Source organism: Coregonus clupeaformis, chromosome 1 (genome assembly GCF_020615455.1).
Source record: "Coregonus clupeaformis isolate EN_2021a chromosome 1, ASM2061545v1, whole genome shotgun sequence".
NCBI lineage: Eukaryota > Metazoa > Chordata > Actinopteri > Salmoniformes > Salmonidae > Coregonus > Coregonus clupeaformis.
Window position 1 is genome coordinate 68,294,492 of NC_059192.1, and position 19,822 is coordinate 68,314,313.

Consider the following 19,822-nt stretch of genomic DNA (forward strand, 5'->3'; position numbering starts at 1 on the left):
CAGAAACGCGGTCAATCTCCATCTCTACCCCTGACGCAGACAACCGATGTCCCAGGAAGGAGATGGACTCCTGGAAGAACAGACATTTCTCCGCCTTCGCATACAGGTCATGCTCCAACAGTCTACCAAGCACTCGACGCACCAGGGACACATGCTCGGCCGTGTAGCGGAGTATATTAGAATGTCATCAATATATACCACAACACCCTGTCCATGCAAGTCCCGGAAAATCTCGTCCACAAATGATTGGAAGACTGAAGGAGCATTCATTAACCCGTATGGCATGACGAGGTACTCATAGTGACCCGAGGTGGTACTGAATGCTGTCTTCTACTCATCCCCCTCCCTAATGCGCACCAGGTTGTACGTGCTCCTGAGATCCAATTTTGTGAAGAATCGCGCCCCGTGTAATGACTCCGTCATACTAGCAATCAGAGGGAGAGGATAGCTGTATTTGATGGTGATCTGATTTAGACCACGGTAATCAATACACGGGCGTAAACCCCCATCCTTCTTCTTCACAAAAAAAGAAACTCGAGGACGCAGGGGAAGTAGACGGCCGTATGTAACCCTGTCTCAAAGATTCAGTGACGTAGGTCTCCATAGCGGCCGTCTCCTCCTGAGACAGAGGATACACGTGACTACGTGGAAGCGCAGCGCCTACCTGGAGGTCTATCGTACAATCCCCCTGTCGATGAGGTGGTAATTGAGTCACCTTCTTCTTACTGAAGGCGAGAGCCAAATCGGCATACTCAGGTGGAATGTGCAAGGTGGGAATTGGTTCGGGCTTTCCACCGTCGTTGCCCCTATGGAAACACCGACACACCGCCCAGTACACTGATCAGACCATCCCTGGAGAGCTCTCTGCTGCCATGAAATGTTGGGGTAATGAGCTGTTAACCAGGGAAGCCCCAACACCACGGGAAACGCAGGAGAATCAATCAAATACAAACGTACTATCACCTCATGACACTCCTGCGTTTTCATCCGGAGAGGCGCCGTGACCTCCCTAATCAATCCTGACCCCAACGGGCGGCTATCTAGGGCATGAAAGGGGAAGGGCACATCAACAGGTACGATAGGAATCCCTAACTTATAGGTGAACTGGCGATCGATAAAATTCCCAGCTGCGCCTGAATCTACTAGCGCCTTATGCTGGGAGTGAGGAGAAACCTTGGGAAACACCACTTTAATACATATATGATCAGCAGAGAGCTCTGGGTGAGTTGGGTGCCTACTCACCTGGAATGACTCATCAGTGCGTCGCCCACTGCCTCGATTCCTAGGAGACCCTCCCCAGCACCGACCAGCAGTGTGTCCTCTGTGGCCACAGTTGGTGCAGGGGACGGCCTCCCTCCTGGTCTCCCTAGCACCAGCACCCCCGAGCTCCATAGGGGTCGGCTCGGAAGTGCTGGGGGATGGAATGGACGGCCCCGAATCCGGACGTCCGCGGGTAGCCAACAGGGTATCCAGGTGAATCGACATGTCCACCAGTTGATCAAAGCTGAGGTTGGTGTCCCTGCAGGCCAATTCCCGACGCACGTCCTCCCTCTGGCTGCATCTGTAGTGGTCGATGAGGGCCCTCTCATTCCATTCCGTGTTGGCAGCTAGCGTCCGGATGTCCAGCGCGAACTCCTGCGCGCTCCTCCTCCCCTGTCTAAGGTGGAATAGACGCTCACCCGCCACTTTACCCTCTGGGGGATGATCGAATACTGCCCGGAAGCGGCGGGTGAACTCCGCATAGCTGACCGTAGCGGCGTCTATCCCACCCCATTCGGCGTTGGCCCACTCCAGCACCTTGCCGGACAGAGAGGAGATGAGGGCGGACACGCTCTCGTATCCCGAGGGCGCCGGGTGAATGGTTGCTAGGTAGAGTTCAACCTGGAGTAGGAAACCCTGACACCCGGCCGCGGTGCCATCATAAGCCCTCGGGAGCGAGAGCCGAATCTCACTGGACTCCGGAGATGGAACGATGGGTATGGCTGATGGTGGTGGTATCGTAGGAAGAGGTGTGGGCAAACCTCCACTCTCCCATCGCCTCAAGGTGTCCATCACCCCTTGCATGGTGGTGCCTAGTTGCTGGATCATGGCCTCTTGGTGGATTACGCGCTCCTCCAGTGATCCCCTTGGCACCGCCGATCCTGCTGACTCCATGATGGTGTGTTATTCTGTCAGAGTGCGACGGTGAATGCGGTAGGCGAAGTCAAACGCAGGACACAGAGCTACTGGAAACGTACTTTACTCGAAAGTAACCAGAGTAGAAAACAATCTCCAAACAAGGAGGAAATACAACAACCCGCACACGAACACTGCCGATGACGAATACAATAACACACAACACACAATGAACGACAGAGGGTTAAATAGGGAATACAATACAACATAATGGGGAACAGGTGTACACAATCAGGACAAAACAAGTCAAACACCGAAACATAGATCGGTGGCAGCTAGTACTCCGGGGACTACGAACGCCGAAGCCTGCTCGAGCAAGGAGGAGGAGCAGCCTCGGCTGATTCCGTGACAATCAGGCTTCCCACAGCTATGATTCTACAAGGAAATAAATGAAATGCTGCTGCCAACCAGACCGAATATTGATGATGATGTAAATTAAGTGTTATCAAGTGTTAATCAAATGTTATGCTGCTGTGGCAGAAGCCTACGGTAGATATTTAAACTAGGTAGTTCGCTACACACACGACCGGTGACCACATCTCAAGCCATGCATGTTTGGATACCGGGCGCACGCAATCTCTGTACAGGGCGGACTGGGGAAAAAGGCAAACCGGGCGCACGTGTGCTCCATACAGGGCTAACCGACAGATGGGGTAGGGGGTGGCGAACTTGACGACGTCACAACAACTTGTGGGCAGTGGGTTTAGAACAACGACAAAAACTGTATACAACAACAAAAATTATACCACCACCCAAAACAGCACTTGGTGAGTGGGAGAGCAAAGGGGCATGTGCTCGGCACAGGTATACCCTTATCTGTGCACGTGCGTGGTGGGCAATACATACAGTGCCAGTCAAATGTTTGGTCACACCTACTCATTCTAGGGTTTTTCTTTATTTTTACTATTTTCTACATTGTAGAATAATAGTGAAGACATCAAAACTATGAAATAACACATATGGAATCATGTAGTAACTAAAATAAGTGTTAAAACATTTAAATATATTTTATATTCTTCAAAGTAGCCACCCTTTGCCTTGATGACAGCTTTGCACATTCTGCTTTTCCTTCACTCTACGGTCCAACTCATCCCAAACCATCTAAATTGGGTTGAGGTCAGGTGATTGTGGAGGCCAGGTCATCTGATGCAGCACTCCATCACTCTCCTTCTTGGTCAAATAGCCCTTACACAGCCTGGAGGTGTGTTAGGTCATTGTCCTGTTGAAAAACAAATATTAGTCCCACTAAGCACAAACCAGATGGGATGGCGTATCGCTGCAGAATGCTGTGGTAGCCATGCTGGTTAAGTGTGCCTTGAATTCTAAATAAATCGCAGACAGTGTCACCAGCAAAGCACCCCCACACCCTCACACCTCCTCCTCCATGCTTTACGGTGGGAACCACACATGCAGAGATCATCCGTTCACCAACTCCACGTCTCACAAAGACACAGAACCAAAAATCTCAAAATTGGACTCGTCAGACCAAAGGACAGATTTCCACCGGTCGAATGTCCATTGCTCATGTTTCTTGGCCCAAGCAAGTCTCTTCTTATTATTGGTGTCCTTTAGTAGTGGTTTCTTTGCAGCAATTCGACCATGACGGCCTGATTCACGCAGTCTCCTCTGAACAGTTGATGTTGAGATGTGTCAGTTACTTGAACTCTGTGAAGCATTTATTTGGGCTGCAATTTCTGAGGCTGGTAACTCTAATGAACTTATCCTATGCAGCAGAGGTAACTCTGGGTCTTCCTTTCCTGTGGCAGTCCTCATGAGAGCCAGTTTCATCATAGCTCTTGATGGTTTTTGCAACTGCACTTTCAAAGTTCTTGAAATTTTCCGGATTGACTGACCTTCATGTCTTAAAGTAATGATGGACTGTCGTTTCTCTTTGCTTATATGAGCTGTTCTTGCCATAATATGGTCTTGGCCTTTTACCAAATAGGGCTATCTTCTGTATACCACCCCTACCTTGTCACAACACAACTGATTGGCTCAAATGCATTCCACAAATTAACTTTTAAGAAGGCACACCTGTTAATTGAAATGCATTCCAGGTGACTACCTCATGAAGATGGTTGAGAGAATGCCAAGAGTGTGCAAAGCTGTCGTCAAGGCAAAGGGTGGCTACTTTGAAGAATCTCAAATATAAAATATATGTTGATTTGTTTAACACTTTTTTGGTTATTACATGATTCTATATGTGTTATTTCATAGTTTTGATGTCTTCACTATTATTCTACAATGTAGAAAATAGTACAAATAAAGAAAAACCCTGGAATGAGTAGGTGTGTCCAAACTTTTGACTGGTACTGTATATGGCCAGTACCATGAGCTCATATTGGGGTCCAAATGGGTCCAATAAGGGCAGCTGATCTTAACGGTAGGCTTATTTCAGGCAAAGTGACGGCTTTTCCTTGGGGCCACCTACCTTGGGGTCAATGTGGAGCTGCTGAGCAAAGGCGCACCGGCCCAATGTGGGAACCCTACATGGGGACAAATATATTTGCCCGCTTTGGGCCCACCTCATGCCAATGTGGGCATGTTTGCTGGGCCATGTCATATTTCCACTGGTTACACATACCTTTGGAGCATCTATAGGACTGCAGCAGGTCAGACAGCAGGCCTTTCTGCACAGTGGCATTCCCACTCAGGTTTTCCCGATCCAGGATAAGGAGGAAGCACTGCAGCTCCTCCAGGAGTTGGTCCAGCACTAGAACAGGACAACAGAACAAACATTGTCAGTTTTGGAGGGTCTTAGAAACTTAACTTGGCTGTGATTAAACCTAAAGAAGAAAAGGCTGCTGCTGTGGTATCACCCAGGTGGGTGCTGCTACACATTGGCAGGAGTTCTCCCCCCCAAGCATTTAAAGTTAAACAGGTTCTCACACACAAAATCCATATCAGCCAATCATTGTTTTTTCAACAGAAAGTGAAATTATAGATGGTCCCATCAGATTTACATGACACACATTAGCCCTAACCTCACCAGGTGGCAGCGATTACATCCTGGCACAACTTCTGCAGCCAATTAAAATCGTAGATTTAGTTGGACGTGTTCCAACACTTGTTCATGGAATTGCCCTTAACATACCAACAGCACGTTCTGATCATCAAAGCAACTAGGCTATCACGTGTATTTGACTGACTGGTGAAATTGCTCTCTGTGTAAAGTGCCTAGTCCATGTAATTGTCGCAGACTGTGACAAGAGTTATAATCTCACATTTGAAATGTAGATTTACATGTAGCCTATTGGGTTAGTGTGTTGAAAAGAGATGTAGCCTACAGGAAAGCATTGAATATTTACATTCATGCACTTCGAAATTAATATTGTAACTTTGCCCCAGAAGCATTTAACTGCAGGGCACTCCCACATCATATGGAGGAATGTGCCTATCTGATTTAGGGGACACAGTGAACAGTTGGGATATGGGGCCAATTTCATCGTAAAACATTTCCTTGGTGTTAATTCAGTCAGTGAAAAAACTTAAAATGTATAAATTGATGGCTCGGATTCCGGGATGTCAAGGTCATGTTTTTCCATATTCTGTTCCAGTTAAAGGGTTGTTTAGATTCAATTAGATCTGTGGACCTAGTTTTTAATGGCTAGTTCAGAATATGAGCTTTCCAAAAGTTGTTTATATATTGTAGAGATCAGTCCTTTCGGGAGCCCAGATAATTTATTTATAAATACCATCATTGGATGGTTTGGCAGTTGGGTTTCCCAAGGGACTCCATAGAACAGCATATCTGACCTAAATTGTAAATATAGAAAAAAAGGATTTGCCTGGAAATGGGTATGTATCTTTCAAATATTGGAATGTTCTCAAACCATTATTGTCCATGATATCTTCAAGGGTACGGATTCCACATTTGGACCATGGGGCGGATGCAAAAGGCCGCCCTCCAGATCGCAAGACATTATTGTGAAATATTGGAGTATGGGCATGCAATTTTGTTTCCCAGTTACATTGTTTTCCAGTTTTGTGCCAAATAGAAATTGTGTGAGCAATAATAGGACCAAAGCATAGTTTACATTGTTTATGTGATATATCAGTGAAGACCACCCCTTCGAGGGCAATAGGACTCCCAATATTTCTCTCTATACTCAGCCAGGGGGCAGAAGAATCATGTCAAAACCAATTTAGGATTGGCCGGAATGCTAGTGCCTGGAAATACAATTTAAAGTTTGGTATGGATAGTCCTCCTTACATCCTCCTTATCTGGGATCGTTTACCTTTCCATATACATTTTGAAACCGTACTATGAATTGTATTCCAGTAGCCATAAGGGGGAGCCATGGGAAGCATTGAACTACAGAAATTCAGCCATGGCAAAATATTTTAACAATAAATATTCTGCCTTTTAAAGCAACTGGGATATTACTCCATCTACTGCCAATGGTTTTATCTAAGGAAGGAAATACACTATATATATACAAAATATATTGACACCCCTTAAAATTAGTAGACTCTGCTATTTCAGCCGTAAAATCGAGCACACAGCCATGCAATCTCCATAGACAAACATTGGCAGTAGAATGGCCTTACTGTAGAGCTCAGTGACTTTCAACGTGGCACCATCATAGGACGCCACCTTTCCAACAAGTCAGTTCGTCAAATTTCTACCCTGCTAGAGCTGCCCCGGTCAACTGTAAGTGCTGTTATTGTGAAGTGGAAATGTCTACGTGCAACAATGGCTCAGCCGAAAAGTGGTAGGCAACACAAGCTCATAGAATGGGACCGCTGAGTGCTGAAGCACGTAGCGCATAAAAATTGTTTGTCCTCGGCTGCAACACTCACTACCGAGTTCCAAACTGCCCCAGGAAGCAACGTCAGCACAATAACTGCTCGTCGGGAGCTTCATGAAATGGGTTTCCATGGCCAAGCAGCCGCACACAAGCCTAAGATCATCATGCGCAATGCCAAACGTCGCCTGGAGTGGTATAAAAGTTCGCCACCATTGGACTCTGGAGCAGTGGAAACACGTTCTCTGGAGTGATGAATCACACTTCACCATCTAGCAGTCTGACAAGACGAATCTGGGTTTGGCGGATGCCAGGAGAACGCTACCTGCCCCAATGCATAGTGCCAACTGTAAAGTTTGGTGGAGGAAGAATAATGGTCTGGGGCTGCTTTTCATGGTTCGGGCTAGGCCCCTTAGTTCCAGTGAAGAGAAATCTTAACACTACAGCATACAATGACATTCTGCTTCCAACTTTGTGGCAACAATTTGGGGAAGGCCCTTTCCTGTTTCAGCATGACAATGCCCCTGTGCACAAAGCAAGGTCCATACAGAAATGGTTTGTCGAGATCGGTGTGGAAGAACTTGATTGGCCTACACAGAGCCCTGAACTCAACCCCATTGAACACCTTTGGGATGAATTGGAACACCAACTGCGAGCCAGGCCTAATCGCCCCCAACATCAGTGCCCAACCTCACTAATGCTCTTGTGGCTGAATGGAAGCAAGTCCCCGCAGCAATGTTCCAACATCTAGTGGAAAGCTTTCCCAGAAGAGTGGAGGCTGTTATAGCAGCAAAGGGGGGACCAACTCCATATTAATGGCGATGGTTTTTGAATGAGATGTTGGACGAGCAGGTGTCCACATACTTTTGGTCATGTAGTGCATTTCTACTCCCAAATATTTAAAATGGGAAACCATTGGGATTACTTAAGTAGAGATGGAGTCCTCCATTGGGGTCTTGAGAGGCAGTAGGGCTGATTTGGTTAGATTAATTTTATAACTTGAGATAAAGCTGAACTTAGCTATGATCTTCAATGCGTTTGGGAGCAATTGAGATACATTGTCTAGATATAGTAAAATATTGTCTGTGAATAATGAGATGAAGTGATCAGTAGATTTGAGGGAAATTGGTGTTATTTCCTTCGATTGACGAGTTGCTTGGGCCAGGGGTTCCATGGATAATAAAAATAGCAAAGGCAAAATTGTATCTCCTTCTCTGCTGCTTCTAGTAATTCTGAAGAGCAGATATTACCTGTTATAACTATGGCTGAGGGATTGGCATATAGGCCAGATTGGCATTTGGGCTCCCGAGTGGCACAGCGGTCTAAGGCACTGCATCTCAGTGCATGAGGCGTCACTAAAGACACCCTGGTTCAATTCCAGGCTGTATCAAAACCAGCCGTGATTGGGAGTCCAATAGGGCGGCGCACAATTGGCCCAGCGTTGTCCAGGTTTGGCCGGTGTAGATAAGAATTTGATGTGTATAGGGGACAGAGTGACAGCAAGTCTCAAACCTTTAACCTCTACTGGATGGGTGTCCCAAAATCTGGAAAGTTGTTGCTCAATACGGACAATGTGACTACAATGACGTTGTAAACAAAAGCACATTTTCACAGACATATACATGGCTTATATGGGCAGAAAGCTTTAATTATTGTTACAGTAGGTATTACAGCTACAAAATACCATGCTATTGTTTGAAGATAGTGCACAACAAACAAAACACTTTTATCAAGGCAACTGGTTTGATACATTCATCTCTGAAGGTAAATAATGTACTTACATTCAGCAATCTTGCTCTGATTTGTCGTCCTGAGGGTCCCAGAGATAAAACATAGCGTTGTTTTGTTTGATAAAATCTATTTTTATATCCTAAAACGGTCCATGCTGCATACAGCGTTTAACCTGAATTCTGACTAGTTGAACTTGCAACATAAAATTTCAAGTAATATAAACGCTACACCTTGTTTCACCCCAGTCAAGTTCGGTTTTTCTGCAATCCTCAGATACTCTAGAAGACGACCGAACTTGTTTCATGATTCTGCATGACGCATTGGCTAAACAAAAGGTATATTAGCCCACCAAGGATTGACATGATTACGCACCAATGAGACGGGCAGTGTTCACTTGATTGACTGTATCTTGGTCCAATGGCCACCTATCGTCTTGTAACCTAGATAGCTAGATAGCCAATGAGCAGGCCTTTACAGGAGTATGGGATGGTCCTTTGTGTGAGTAAAAGCCATTGTGCTGAGCTCGCGCAACAACCTACATTGGGTAGATAAAATCGAGAGAACAAAGAGGGACTCGTATTATGCACACACGCTCGATTAGTTCTACTAAGTTTATTGCTATTTTAGAAAGTAGAATATGGCTAATAAAACAGGAAAAGCTCAATTGAAGACCAAGTATACAGATTTGGACGAGATTATTGCAGAAATAGATCGGGAAAGTGACATAGAAGTTGATGAGGACTCAGTTAGTGATTACACTATAGACACGCTGATTTATTTTGGATGGGAAAGATGTAACTTTAGACTTGTAAGTAAAATACTTTCTTTCTTATCATGCTAATGCCGTTGTTTAAATGGTTGCATATTATTCATTTGAGATATTTGTCTTTGATTGCTATATACACTACCGTTCAAAAGTTTTGGGTCACTTAGAAATGTCCTTATTTTCCATGTAAACACACGTGAAATTAGTTTGAATAGGAAATATAGCAAAATGAATAGGAAATGTTGTCATTGACAAGGTTGGAAATAATGATTTTTAATTGAAATAATAATTGTGTCCTTCAAACTTTGCTTTCATCAAATAATCCTCCATTTGCAGCAATTACAGCCTTGCAGACCTTTGGCATTCTAGTTGTCAATTTGTTGAGGTAATCAGAAGAGATTTCACCCCATGCTTCCTGAAGCACCTCCCACAAGTTGGATTGGCTTGATGGGCATATCTAACCACAGGCACAGCATGTGATAGTCAACATAAAATTGGCTAGGGCTCACTCCCTGCTAAAATAAAGGTTCTTACTGCATTAAAAAAAAATATTCTATAGTGCTAGAGACTCAGTCAACATAAAATACACAATGGCTATGCTAATACATTTTAGGTCTGTATAAATACATTGTAGGTCTGTGCCCTATTTACTATTGGTAAACATATTTCATCATAATGATTGTGTTCCCCAAACTCTATAATATATATGTTTATAAATATGTGTTGTTTATTTGATGTATTGACGCAGGGCTCATCCACAAAAGTATTGATGCAGGGCTCACCCCCTGCTTAAATAAAGGTTCAATAAAATAAGTAATAGTAAACTTGAGTTCTTACAGCATTTTTACAATATTCTATAGTGGTAGAGACTGACTCAGATGACCTCTTGGAGCCAACACCAACGAGACCACATTCAAGTCCTCCAGTAGAAACTGGTTCATTCAGTCGGACCCCTGCTGCGGTCTCTGGCTCCACACCCACCCCGCCCGGCCATCTAGATGTGTAAAGGTTAGTGTCTTATGTAGGGAAGCTAATGATCCATCATGGATGACATTCCTGGGAGTGTGTGAACTTGTATTTTATATTACCATATCATTTTTGTATGTTCTCTATAGTTATGTACTTGAAAATGTATCAATTTTCCAATTCGGCAACTTGGAGGCCACTTGGAGCCAACTTGGAGGCCACTAGGAGGCCACTTGGGTACATTTGGGCAAACTCGTGAGGGACACCTGGGTGACTTCATACTAAATGTTAGGTAGCTCGCTCATTCTTGAAGGTATCAGTCTGAAACTTTGCACATACACTGTTGACCTCTTGTGGACAACATCTAAAGTACCTACAGCTTCCTATCTGAATCTATGGCTTTTATTTTCATGTCAAAGATGATAAAATAAAAATAGGAAACATATGTTGTTTTGTTTGTTTTATATTTTACCAGATCTATTGTGTTATGTTCTCCTACATTAATTTCACATTTCCACAAACTTCAAAGTGTTTCCTTTCAAATAGTATCAAGAATATGTATATCCTTGCTTCAGGTCCTGAGCTACAGGCAGTTAGATTTGGGTATGTCGTTTTAGGCGGAAACTGAAAAGAAGGGTGTGAGCTACAGGCAGTTAGATTTGGGTATGTCATTTTAGGCGGAAACTGAAAAGAAGGGTGTGATCCTTAAGAGGTTAATGGTTGAGTATTTGACATGTCATTTGGTATTTTTTGCCCTGTAGTCACTGCCAGTTTGGAAGCCTTTGTTAAGTCCTCTAGTAGTGCAAGTGATATAAAATACCAAAACGTGGTCTTTTATAGAACTTGCACTTCTAGAGGCCTTAACACATTACCTATTAGTCAACCTGCTTGCACCGATGCAATTACTGTAAAATACAAACCCCATCTCCACTCAATGAATTTATTTCATTTATTACTTAATCCATTCATTCGTTTGTTACAATTACCGTAATAAGATTACAGTAATGCACAGTACTGTTGTTTTACGGTAACTTACAGATATCCTTAAAAACAACAGTAAAAAGTATTACAGTAACAGTATTGAACACCGTAAAATACAGTACGGTCACACACTGTACCTTTTTTTACGGTAACTTACAGACAACTGGCTGCCTGTAAGTTACCGTAAAAACATCAGGAAAGGTTTTACAGTGTAGTAAGACCCAACACCATATGTCTTACAGTAACTAATTATCAACTAAAGCCATATAAATTGATGTCACACCCTGATCTGTTTCACCTGTCTTTGTGATTGTCTCCACCACTCTCCAGGTGTCGCTCATCTTCCCCATTATCCCCAGTGTATTTATAGCTGTGTTCTCTGTTTGTCTGTTGCCAGTTTGTTTTGTTTCATCAAGCCTACCAGCAGTTTTCCCCGTTGAGCCTGTCTTTCTCAAGTTCCTGTTTTCTAGTTTTCCCGGTTTTGACCATTCTTCCTGCCCTAACCATGAGCCTGCCTGCCATTCTGTACCTTGTCACACCACCCTGGATTATTGACCTCTGCCTGCCCTGTCCCTGACTCTGCCTGCCATTCTGTACCTTTTGGACTCTGATCTGGATTACTGACCTCTGCCTGCCCTTGACCTGTTGTTTGCCTGCCCCGTTTTTGTAATAAACTTTTGTTACTTCGACACTGTCTGCATCTGGGTCTTCTCCTGAAACGTGATAGTTGATTTAATGTTTAACATATTGTAGTGTTTTTAAAGTGAGGCGAGCGAACAAATAAAAATGTAATATGACAAAATGAAATAAAATGGGAACCTCTTGTCAAATACTAAACAACCTTAGTACAACACCTAGTGACCTTACCAAGATATTTTAGCCTTTTGGTATAATGGTTTTGGAATGACAGTCACAGGGACCACCGTTTGAGTCTTGCCAAGGCTACCCCCCCAATTAACTGGGCAAAAACTGGTTGAATCAACGTTGTTTCACGTAATTTCAACCACAAAAATAAATGTGATGATGTTGAATCAACGTGGTTGGATTTGCAAAAAGTCATCAACGTAAGGGCATTGTTTTAGAGTTGATGTGCTATCTGAAATATAAAGCTGTCTACTAAAGTAATCAGACCTATTCTTAGTATAACAAACTGCTTCAGGTTATATTCAGCTTGAATTATACATTTATGACCGACCGGCTCGATAGCAAAATTTGAAATCGTGTTTTTTACATTGGATAAAAGTGGAGTCTCAGAGCTAGAAAATGGTATATCATACAATACATTTGAGGAACAATGGGAAAGTAATTCTGCTTTGAAAGTTGATAAACTTCACTTTTGAGAAAATGGCCCTTGAATGTTTTGGTACACCTACTGGAGAGCTCTTCTTTGTCTACACCCATTCAGCATCGTTCCCACCCTCTTAAGCTTTAGCCCAACCCAGCTCTTTAAGGATTCCCATGTGAGGCCATGTACTAAAGAACCAAATATTTCAAGACAACATTTTATCTGGAGTGCCAGTGTGCTCTGGGCGTTCGTAAACTCAGAGCGTTGTCAGATTGTCCATTCGTAAATTCAGAGCGTTTCGCTCTTGGCGCATTCAGAGCGCACACTGGACGCTCTGGCCGAGGAGTAGGGTTGATCCGAGCGTTCTGTCCTAACAGCAGCAGTCAAGCACCCAAGCTAACTGGATAACGTTGGCTAGCTTGCTAGCTACTTCTAGACACAAATGAGAGAACAGCTCACTCTGACCATTTTTACTCGCCCTAGCAGAGCTGGTTAGGCTGTTTTTATGTTATGCAGAGCGTTGGTGACTGCAACTGTGCTGCTGGCAACAATTTAATTACGCTTTTTTGTAATATCTGAAAATGTAGCTAGCTAGACTATTTTACCCGCATACATGGATGGACGGTTCTCCCTCTCTGTCACGGATGCCATGGATGCCCTTAGTTTGCAGATGTAATCCGGAGACAGGTGTTTTTTGACTCCGTCTGCATATTTGCAATCCAACGCCAGAATTTTCCATCTCCTTAGCTATCATATTCTAATTCCATTGATTTCAAAACTCGGTCCTCCAGATATTGGAGAACAACACTTACACAGTTCTACTATGTGATATCTTTCAAAAAAAGCCACGTTAGAAAGGATTACCTACACATACTGACTAGCTCATGGTATAGACAGAAGCGTGCTCCATGGCAGACCAATCCGAACTCATCTCTCGGCATGTCTCGGCATGTCCAGCCCACTCATTATCTCAGCCAATCAAAAGTCTGCCGGTCTGAAGGTAATTGACTGTTAATTAACAAACACATTTATCATCTCCAGGCCTCCATGCATACAACCCGCTGATGCATGCCTTTGGAACATCTACATTAAAAAAAGTATAATAAATCAATTTAATATACACCATCACAATAAATCCATTATTTATTTTAGTCAGGCCTAAAGAAACATTATGATATGAAGAACATCTATTTCAGAAGAACAGAATATGAGTTGGCCTACTGTATGTTAGTTATCTGGCTATGCTCCATGCCATAGGCTGTAGGCTTGTTCATTTAGCTGACAAGATATGCTTATAAGTCCCTTGCCATTATTTTATTTTATATGATTTTATAGTTAGAAGAATATAATTGAACTTAGCTGACTAAAATAGAAAGGATATTTTCCCATTACAGAGTGAGTGTGCATATGAAGTGAGGTCCTATATGCTATATTTTGTTATTTGGCAACTTTAGTTGTGAATTATACAAACCTTAAAATGTCTTAGAAATCAAAACATATACGGGCTGCATGGTGCGACTATAGGATATTGATGATTTCCTTGCCGCAGGCTGCACAGCTGTTCTCTCATCAAGTGATCATATTTTCACCCCATCACACTATTCTCAATTAAATTTTATATTTCGGGTTACAATGGCCCATTATCAAATGGGCAGGGGCAGGAGAAAAAAGACATGTAATTTGTATGCACTCCAATTTTGTATTTGTATTAATTAGGAATCCCATTAGCTGCTGACAGTGAATGGGATCCAAACACATTAAGGCACTTACATTACACACAAAACTAAATATAACATTATTAAACCACTACATATCTACAATACAAAATGTACACTACCAGTCAAAAGTTTGGACACACCTATTCATTCAAGGGTTTTTCTTTATTTTCACTATTTTTTACATTGTAACTTTGAAATAACACATATGGAATCATGTAGTAACCAAAAAAGTGATAAACAAATCAAAATACATTTTATATTTTAGATTCTTTAAAGTAGCCACCCGTTGCCTTCATGACAGCTTTGCACATTCTTGGCATTCTCTCAACCAGCTTCATGAGGTAGTCACCTGGAATGCATTTCAATTAACAGGTGTGCCTTGTTAAAAGTTAATTTGTGGAATGTCTTTCCTTCTTAATGAGTTTGAGCCAATCAGTTGTGTTGTGACAAGGTAGAGACAAAGAGAAGGTATAGAGAAGATGGCCTATGGTAAAAGACCAAGTCCATATTATGGCAAGAACAGCTCAAATAAGCAAAGAGAAACAACAGTCCATCATTCCTTTAAGACATGAAGTTCAGTCAATACGGAAAATGTCAAGAACTTTGAAAGTTTCTTCAAGTGCACTCGCAAAAACCATCAAGAGCTATGATGAAACTGGCTCTCATGAGGACCGCCACAGGAATGGAAGACCCAGAGTTACCTCTGCTGCAGAGGATAAGTTCATTAGAGTTACCAGCCCAAATAAATGCTTCACAGAGTTCAAGTAACAGACACATCTCAACATCAACTGTTCAGAGGAGACTGCGTGAATCAGGCCTTCATGGTCGAATTGCTGCAAAGAAACCACTACTAAAGAACACCAATAATAAGAAGAGACCTGCTTTGGCCAAGGAACTCAAATAATGGACATCAGACCAGTGGAAATGTGTCCTTTGGTCTGGAGTCCAAATTTGAGATTTTTGGTTCCAACCACCGTGGCTTTGTGAGACACGCACGGTGTGGGTGAACGGATGATCTCTGCATGTGTAGTTCCAACCGTAAAGCATGGAGGAGGAGGTGTATTGGTGTGGGGGTGTTTTGCTGGATTTATTTAGAATTCAAGGCACCAGCATGGCTACCACAGCATTCTGCAGCGATACACCATCCAATCTGGTTTGGGCTTAGTGGGACTATCATTTGTTTTTCAACAGGACAATGACCTAACACACCTCCAGGTTGTGTAAGAGCTATTTTACCAAGAAGAAGAGTGATGGACTGCTGCATCAGATTACCTGGCCTCCACAATCCCCCGACCTCAACCCAATTGAGATGGTTTGGGATGAGTCGGACGGCAGAGTGAAGGAAAAGAAGCCAACAAGTGCTCAGCATATGTGGGAACTCCTTCAAGACTGTTGGAAAAGCATTCCAGGTGAAGCTGGTTGAGAGAATGCCAAGAGTGTGCAAAGCGGTCATCAAAGCAAAGGGTGGCTATTTGAAGAATCTCAAATATAAAATATATTTTGATTTGTTTAAAACCTCTTTTATTTCATAGTTTTGATATCTTTACTATTTGTTCTACAATGTAGAAAATAGTAAAAATAAAGAAAAACCCTTGAATGAGTAGGTGTCCAAACTTTCGACTGGTACTGTACATTATCAAGCGTTTCACAGATATTATCCACATACTGACTTTTAGCACTTGGTGGTCTATAGCAGCTTCCCATAAGAATGGGCTTTAGGTAAGTCAGATGATCCTGTAGCCATATTACTTCAACAGTATTGTCAGTAGTTCCGATGTGGATGTGGTGGAGGAGTCAGGCGCAGGACACAGAGGATACGTCCAAAAGACTTTAATAGTCCAAAGAGCAACAAACAAAACACGACCTCGAAAACAGACGGAGGCGAGGCAATTACGCAAACACGCGTAAACAATAATTCCAAACATAGACAGAGTGCAGACACGCAGCTCTGCACGACAGGCAGAAAATAACAACACACAATCAGACTAATGCAAAACAAGGAACTTATAAGACAAGTAATCAACACACAAATGGACACAGGTGTAAAAGACAGACAAAAGCAATCACACTACGAAACATAGAGCGGTGGCAGCTAGTACTCCGGGGACGGCGAACGCCGAAGCCTGCCCGAACCAGGAGGAGGAGCAGTCTCGGCAGAATCCGTGACAGTACCCCCCCTTGACGCGCGGCTCCAGCCGTGCGCCGACCCCGGCCTCGGGGGACGGCCAGGAGGACGCGGACCCGGGCGCGTGGGATGCCCACGGTGGAACTCAGTCAGGAGGGATGGATCGAGGATGTCCCTCCTGGGCACCCAGCACCGTTCCTCCGGACCGTACCCCTCCCACTCCACGAGATACTGGAGACCACTCATCTGGCGCCTCGAGTCCAAGATGGTCTGGACCCTGTACGCCGGGGCCCCCTCGATGTCCAAAGGGGGCGGAGGGGTCTCTCCTATCTCATCTTTGACTCCTGAGTGGCGCAGTGGTCTAAGGCACTGCATCACAGTGCTAACTGTGCCACTAGAGATCCTGGTTCGAATCCAGGCTCTGTCGCAGCCGGCCGCGACCGGGAGACTCATGGACGGCGCACAATTGGCCCAGCGTCGTCCAGGGTAGGGGAGGGAATGGCCGGCAGGGATGTAGCTCAGTTGATAGAGCATGGCGTTTGCAACGCCAGGGTTGTGGGTTTGATTCCCACGGGGGGCCAGTATAAAAAAAAATATGTATTCACTAACTGTAAGTCGCTCTGGATAAGAGCGTCTGCTAAATGACTAAAATGTAAATGTAATCTTCTTGGAGTGGGCCAGCTACCACCGGCCTGAGAAGAGACACATGGAACGAGGGGTTAATATTTTTGTACTCTATAGGCAGTTGTAACCTGTAACACACCTCGTTCAATCTTCTCAGGACTTTGAAGGGCCCCACAAACCGCCGACCCAGCTTCCGGCAGGGCAGGCGGAGGGGCAGGTTTCGAGTCGAGAGCCAGACTCGATCTCCCGGTGCGTACACCGGTCCCTCACTGCGGTGGCGATCGGCGCTCGCCTTTTGTTGACGGATGGCACGCTGCAGATGGACATGGGCAGCGTCCCACGTCTCCTCCGAGCGCCGAATCCACTCGTCCACCGCAGGGGCCTCGATCTTGCTCTCGTGCCATGGTACCAGGACCGGCTGATAACCTAAAACACACTGGAAAGGTGTTAAATTGGTGGAGGAGTGGCGGAGAGAGTTCTGGGCCATCTCTGCCCAGGGGATGAACCTAGACCACTCCTCCGGCCGGTCCCGGCAATAGGACCTCAAAAACCTACCCACATCCTGGTTGACACGTTCCACCTGCCCATTGCTCTCTGGGTGGTACCCCGAGGTAAGGCTTACCGAGACCCCCAAGCGTTCCATGAACGCCCCCCAAACTCTGGAGGTGAACTGGGGACCTCGGTCAGACACAATATCCTCGGGGATCCCATAGTGCCGGAACACATGGGTAAATAGGGCCTCAGCGGTTTGTAGGGCAGTAGGGAGACCCGGCATTGGAAGGAGACGACAGGCCTTGGAAAACCGATCCACAACGACCAAAATGGTGGTATTCCCCTGGGATGGGGGTAGGTCGGTTACAAAATCCACCGATAGGTGGGACCATGGTCGTTGTGGAACGGGCAGGGGATGTAACTTACCCCTGGGCAAATGTCTAGGCGCCTTACACTGGGCACACACCGAGCAGGAGGAGACATAAACCCTCACATCCTTAGCTAACGTTGGCCACCAGTATTTCATGCTAAGACAGTGCACGGTCCGGCCAATACCTGGATGTCCAGAGGAGGGTGATGTATGAGCCCAATAAATAAGACGATCACGAACCTCGAGCGGAACGTAAGTCCGCCCCACAGGACACTCGGGGGGAGTAGGTTCGGTACGCAGTGCCCGCTCGATTTCCGCATCGACCTCCCATACCACCGGAGCCACCAAACAAGACTCCGGCAGTATGGAAGTAGGCTCATTGGACCTCTCCTCTGTGTCATACCGCCGGGACAGGGCGTCTGCCTTACCATTCTGGGACCCTGGGATGTATGTGATCTTAAAAACAAACCGGGTTAGGAACATGTTCCACCTAGCCTGACAAGGGTTCAATCTCCTAGCTGCCCGGATGTACTCCAGGTTACGGTGATCAGTCAGAATGAGGAAAGGGTGTTGAGCCCCCTCAAGCCAATGCCTCCACACCTTTAGGGGCCTGGACTACGGCTAACAGCTCCCTGTCCCCAACGTCATAGTTGCGCTCCGCCGAGCTGAGCTTCTTGGAGTAGAACGCACAGGGGCGGAGTTTAGGTGGCGTGCCGGACCGTTGTGACAGGACTGCCCCAATACCGGTCTCGGACGCGTCTACCTCTACTTGGAATGGTAAAGAGGGATCCGGATGCGCCAGCACCGGGGCCGAGGTGAACAGGTTCTTCAGTTTGACAAATGCCCTGTCCGCCTCAGCCGACCACTGCAAACGAACCGGACCCCCCTTTAGCAGGGACGTAATGGGAGCTGCAACTTGTCCAAAACCCCGAATAAACCTCCGGTAGTAATTAGCAAAACCCAAGAACTGCTGCACCTCTTTTACAGTGGTTGGAGTTTGCCAATTACGCACGGCCGATACACGGTCTACCTCTATCTCCACACCAGACGCGGACAACCGATAACCCAAAAAGGAGACGGACTCCTGGAAGAACAGGCATTTCTCTGCCTTGACATACAAGTCATGCTCCAACAGTCTTCTCAACACTCGGCGCACCAGGGCTACATGCTCGGCTCGTGTAGAAGAGTACACTAGGATGTCGTCGATGTACACTACTACACCCTGCCCATGCATGTCCCGGAAAATCTCGTCAACAAAGGATTGGAAGACTGAAGGAGCATTCATTAACCCGTATGGCATGACGAGATACTCGTAATGACCCGAGGTGGTGCTAAATGCTGTTTTCCATTCATCCCCCTCCCTAATGCACACCAGATTGTACGCGCTCCTGAGATCCAACTTTGTGAAGAACTGCGCTCCGTGTAACGATTCCGTCATAGTCGCAATCAGTGGAAGTGGGTAACTGTACTTAACTGTGATCTGATTGAGACTACGGTAATCAATACACGGGCGCAATCCCCCGTCCTTCTTCTTCACAAAGAAGAAACTCGAGGAAACCGGGGAAGTGGAGGACCGTATGTATCCCTGTGCCAAGGACTCGGCTATGTAAGTCTCCATAGCCGCTGTCTCCTCTTGAGACAGGGGATACACACGACTCCGTGGAAGAGCCGCTCCTGTTTGGAGATTTATCGCACAGTCCCCCTGTCTATGAGGAGGTAGCCGTGTTGCCCTCGATTTGCTGAACACAAGTGCTAAGTCCTCATACTCAGGGGGAATGCGCAGTGCGGGCACTTGGTTCGGACTCTCTACCGAGGTCGCCCCTACGGAAACACCTAGACAT

At 45.3% G+C, this 19,822-nt stretch overlaps 1 protein-coding gene across 4 annotated transcripts in view; it reads right to left on the bottom strand.

Moving 5' to 3' along the window:
* Positions 1-19,822, bottom strand: part of afap1l2 (actin filament associated protein 1-like 2) — a 207,566-nt gene that overhangs the window by 162,882 nt on the left and 24,862 nt on the right. For all 4 annotated transcript variants that reach the window (XM_045222488.1, XM_045222493.1, XM_045222487.1 and 1 more), the window contains exon 2: positions 4,760-4,888. In XM_045222488.1, the coding sequence (XP_045078423.1) occupies positions 4,760-4,888 (129 nt within the window). The remainder of the gene's footprint in view (positions 1-4,759; positions 4,889-19,822) is intronic.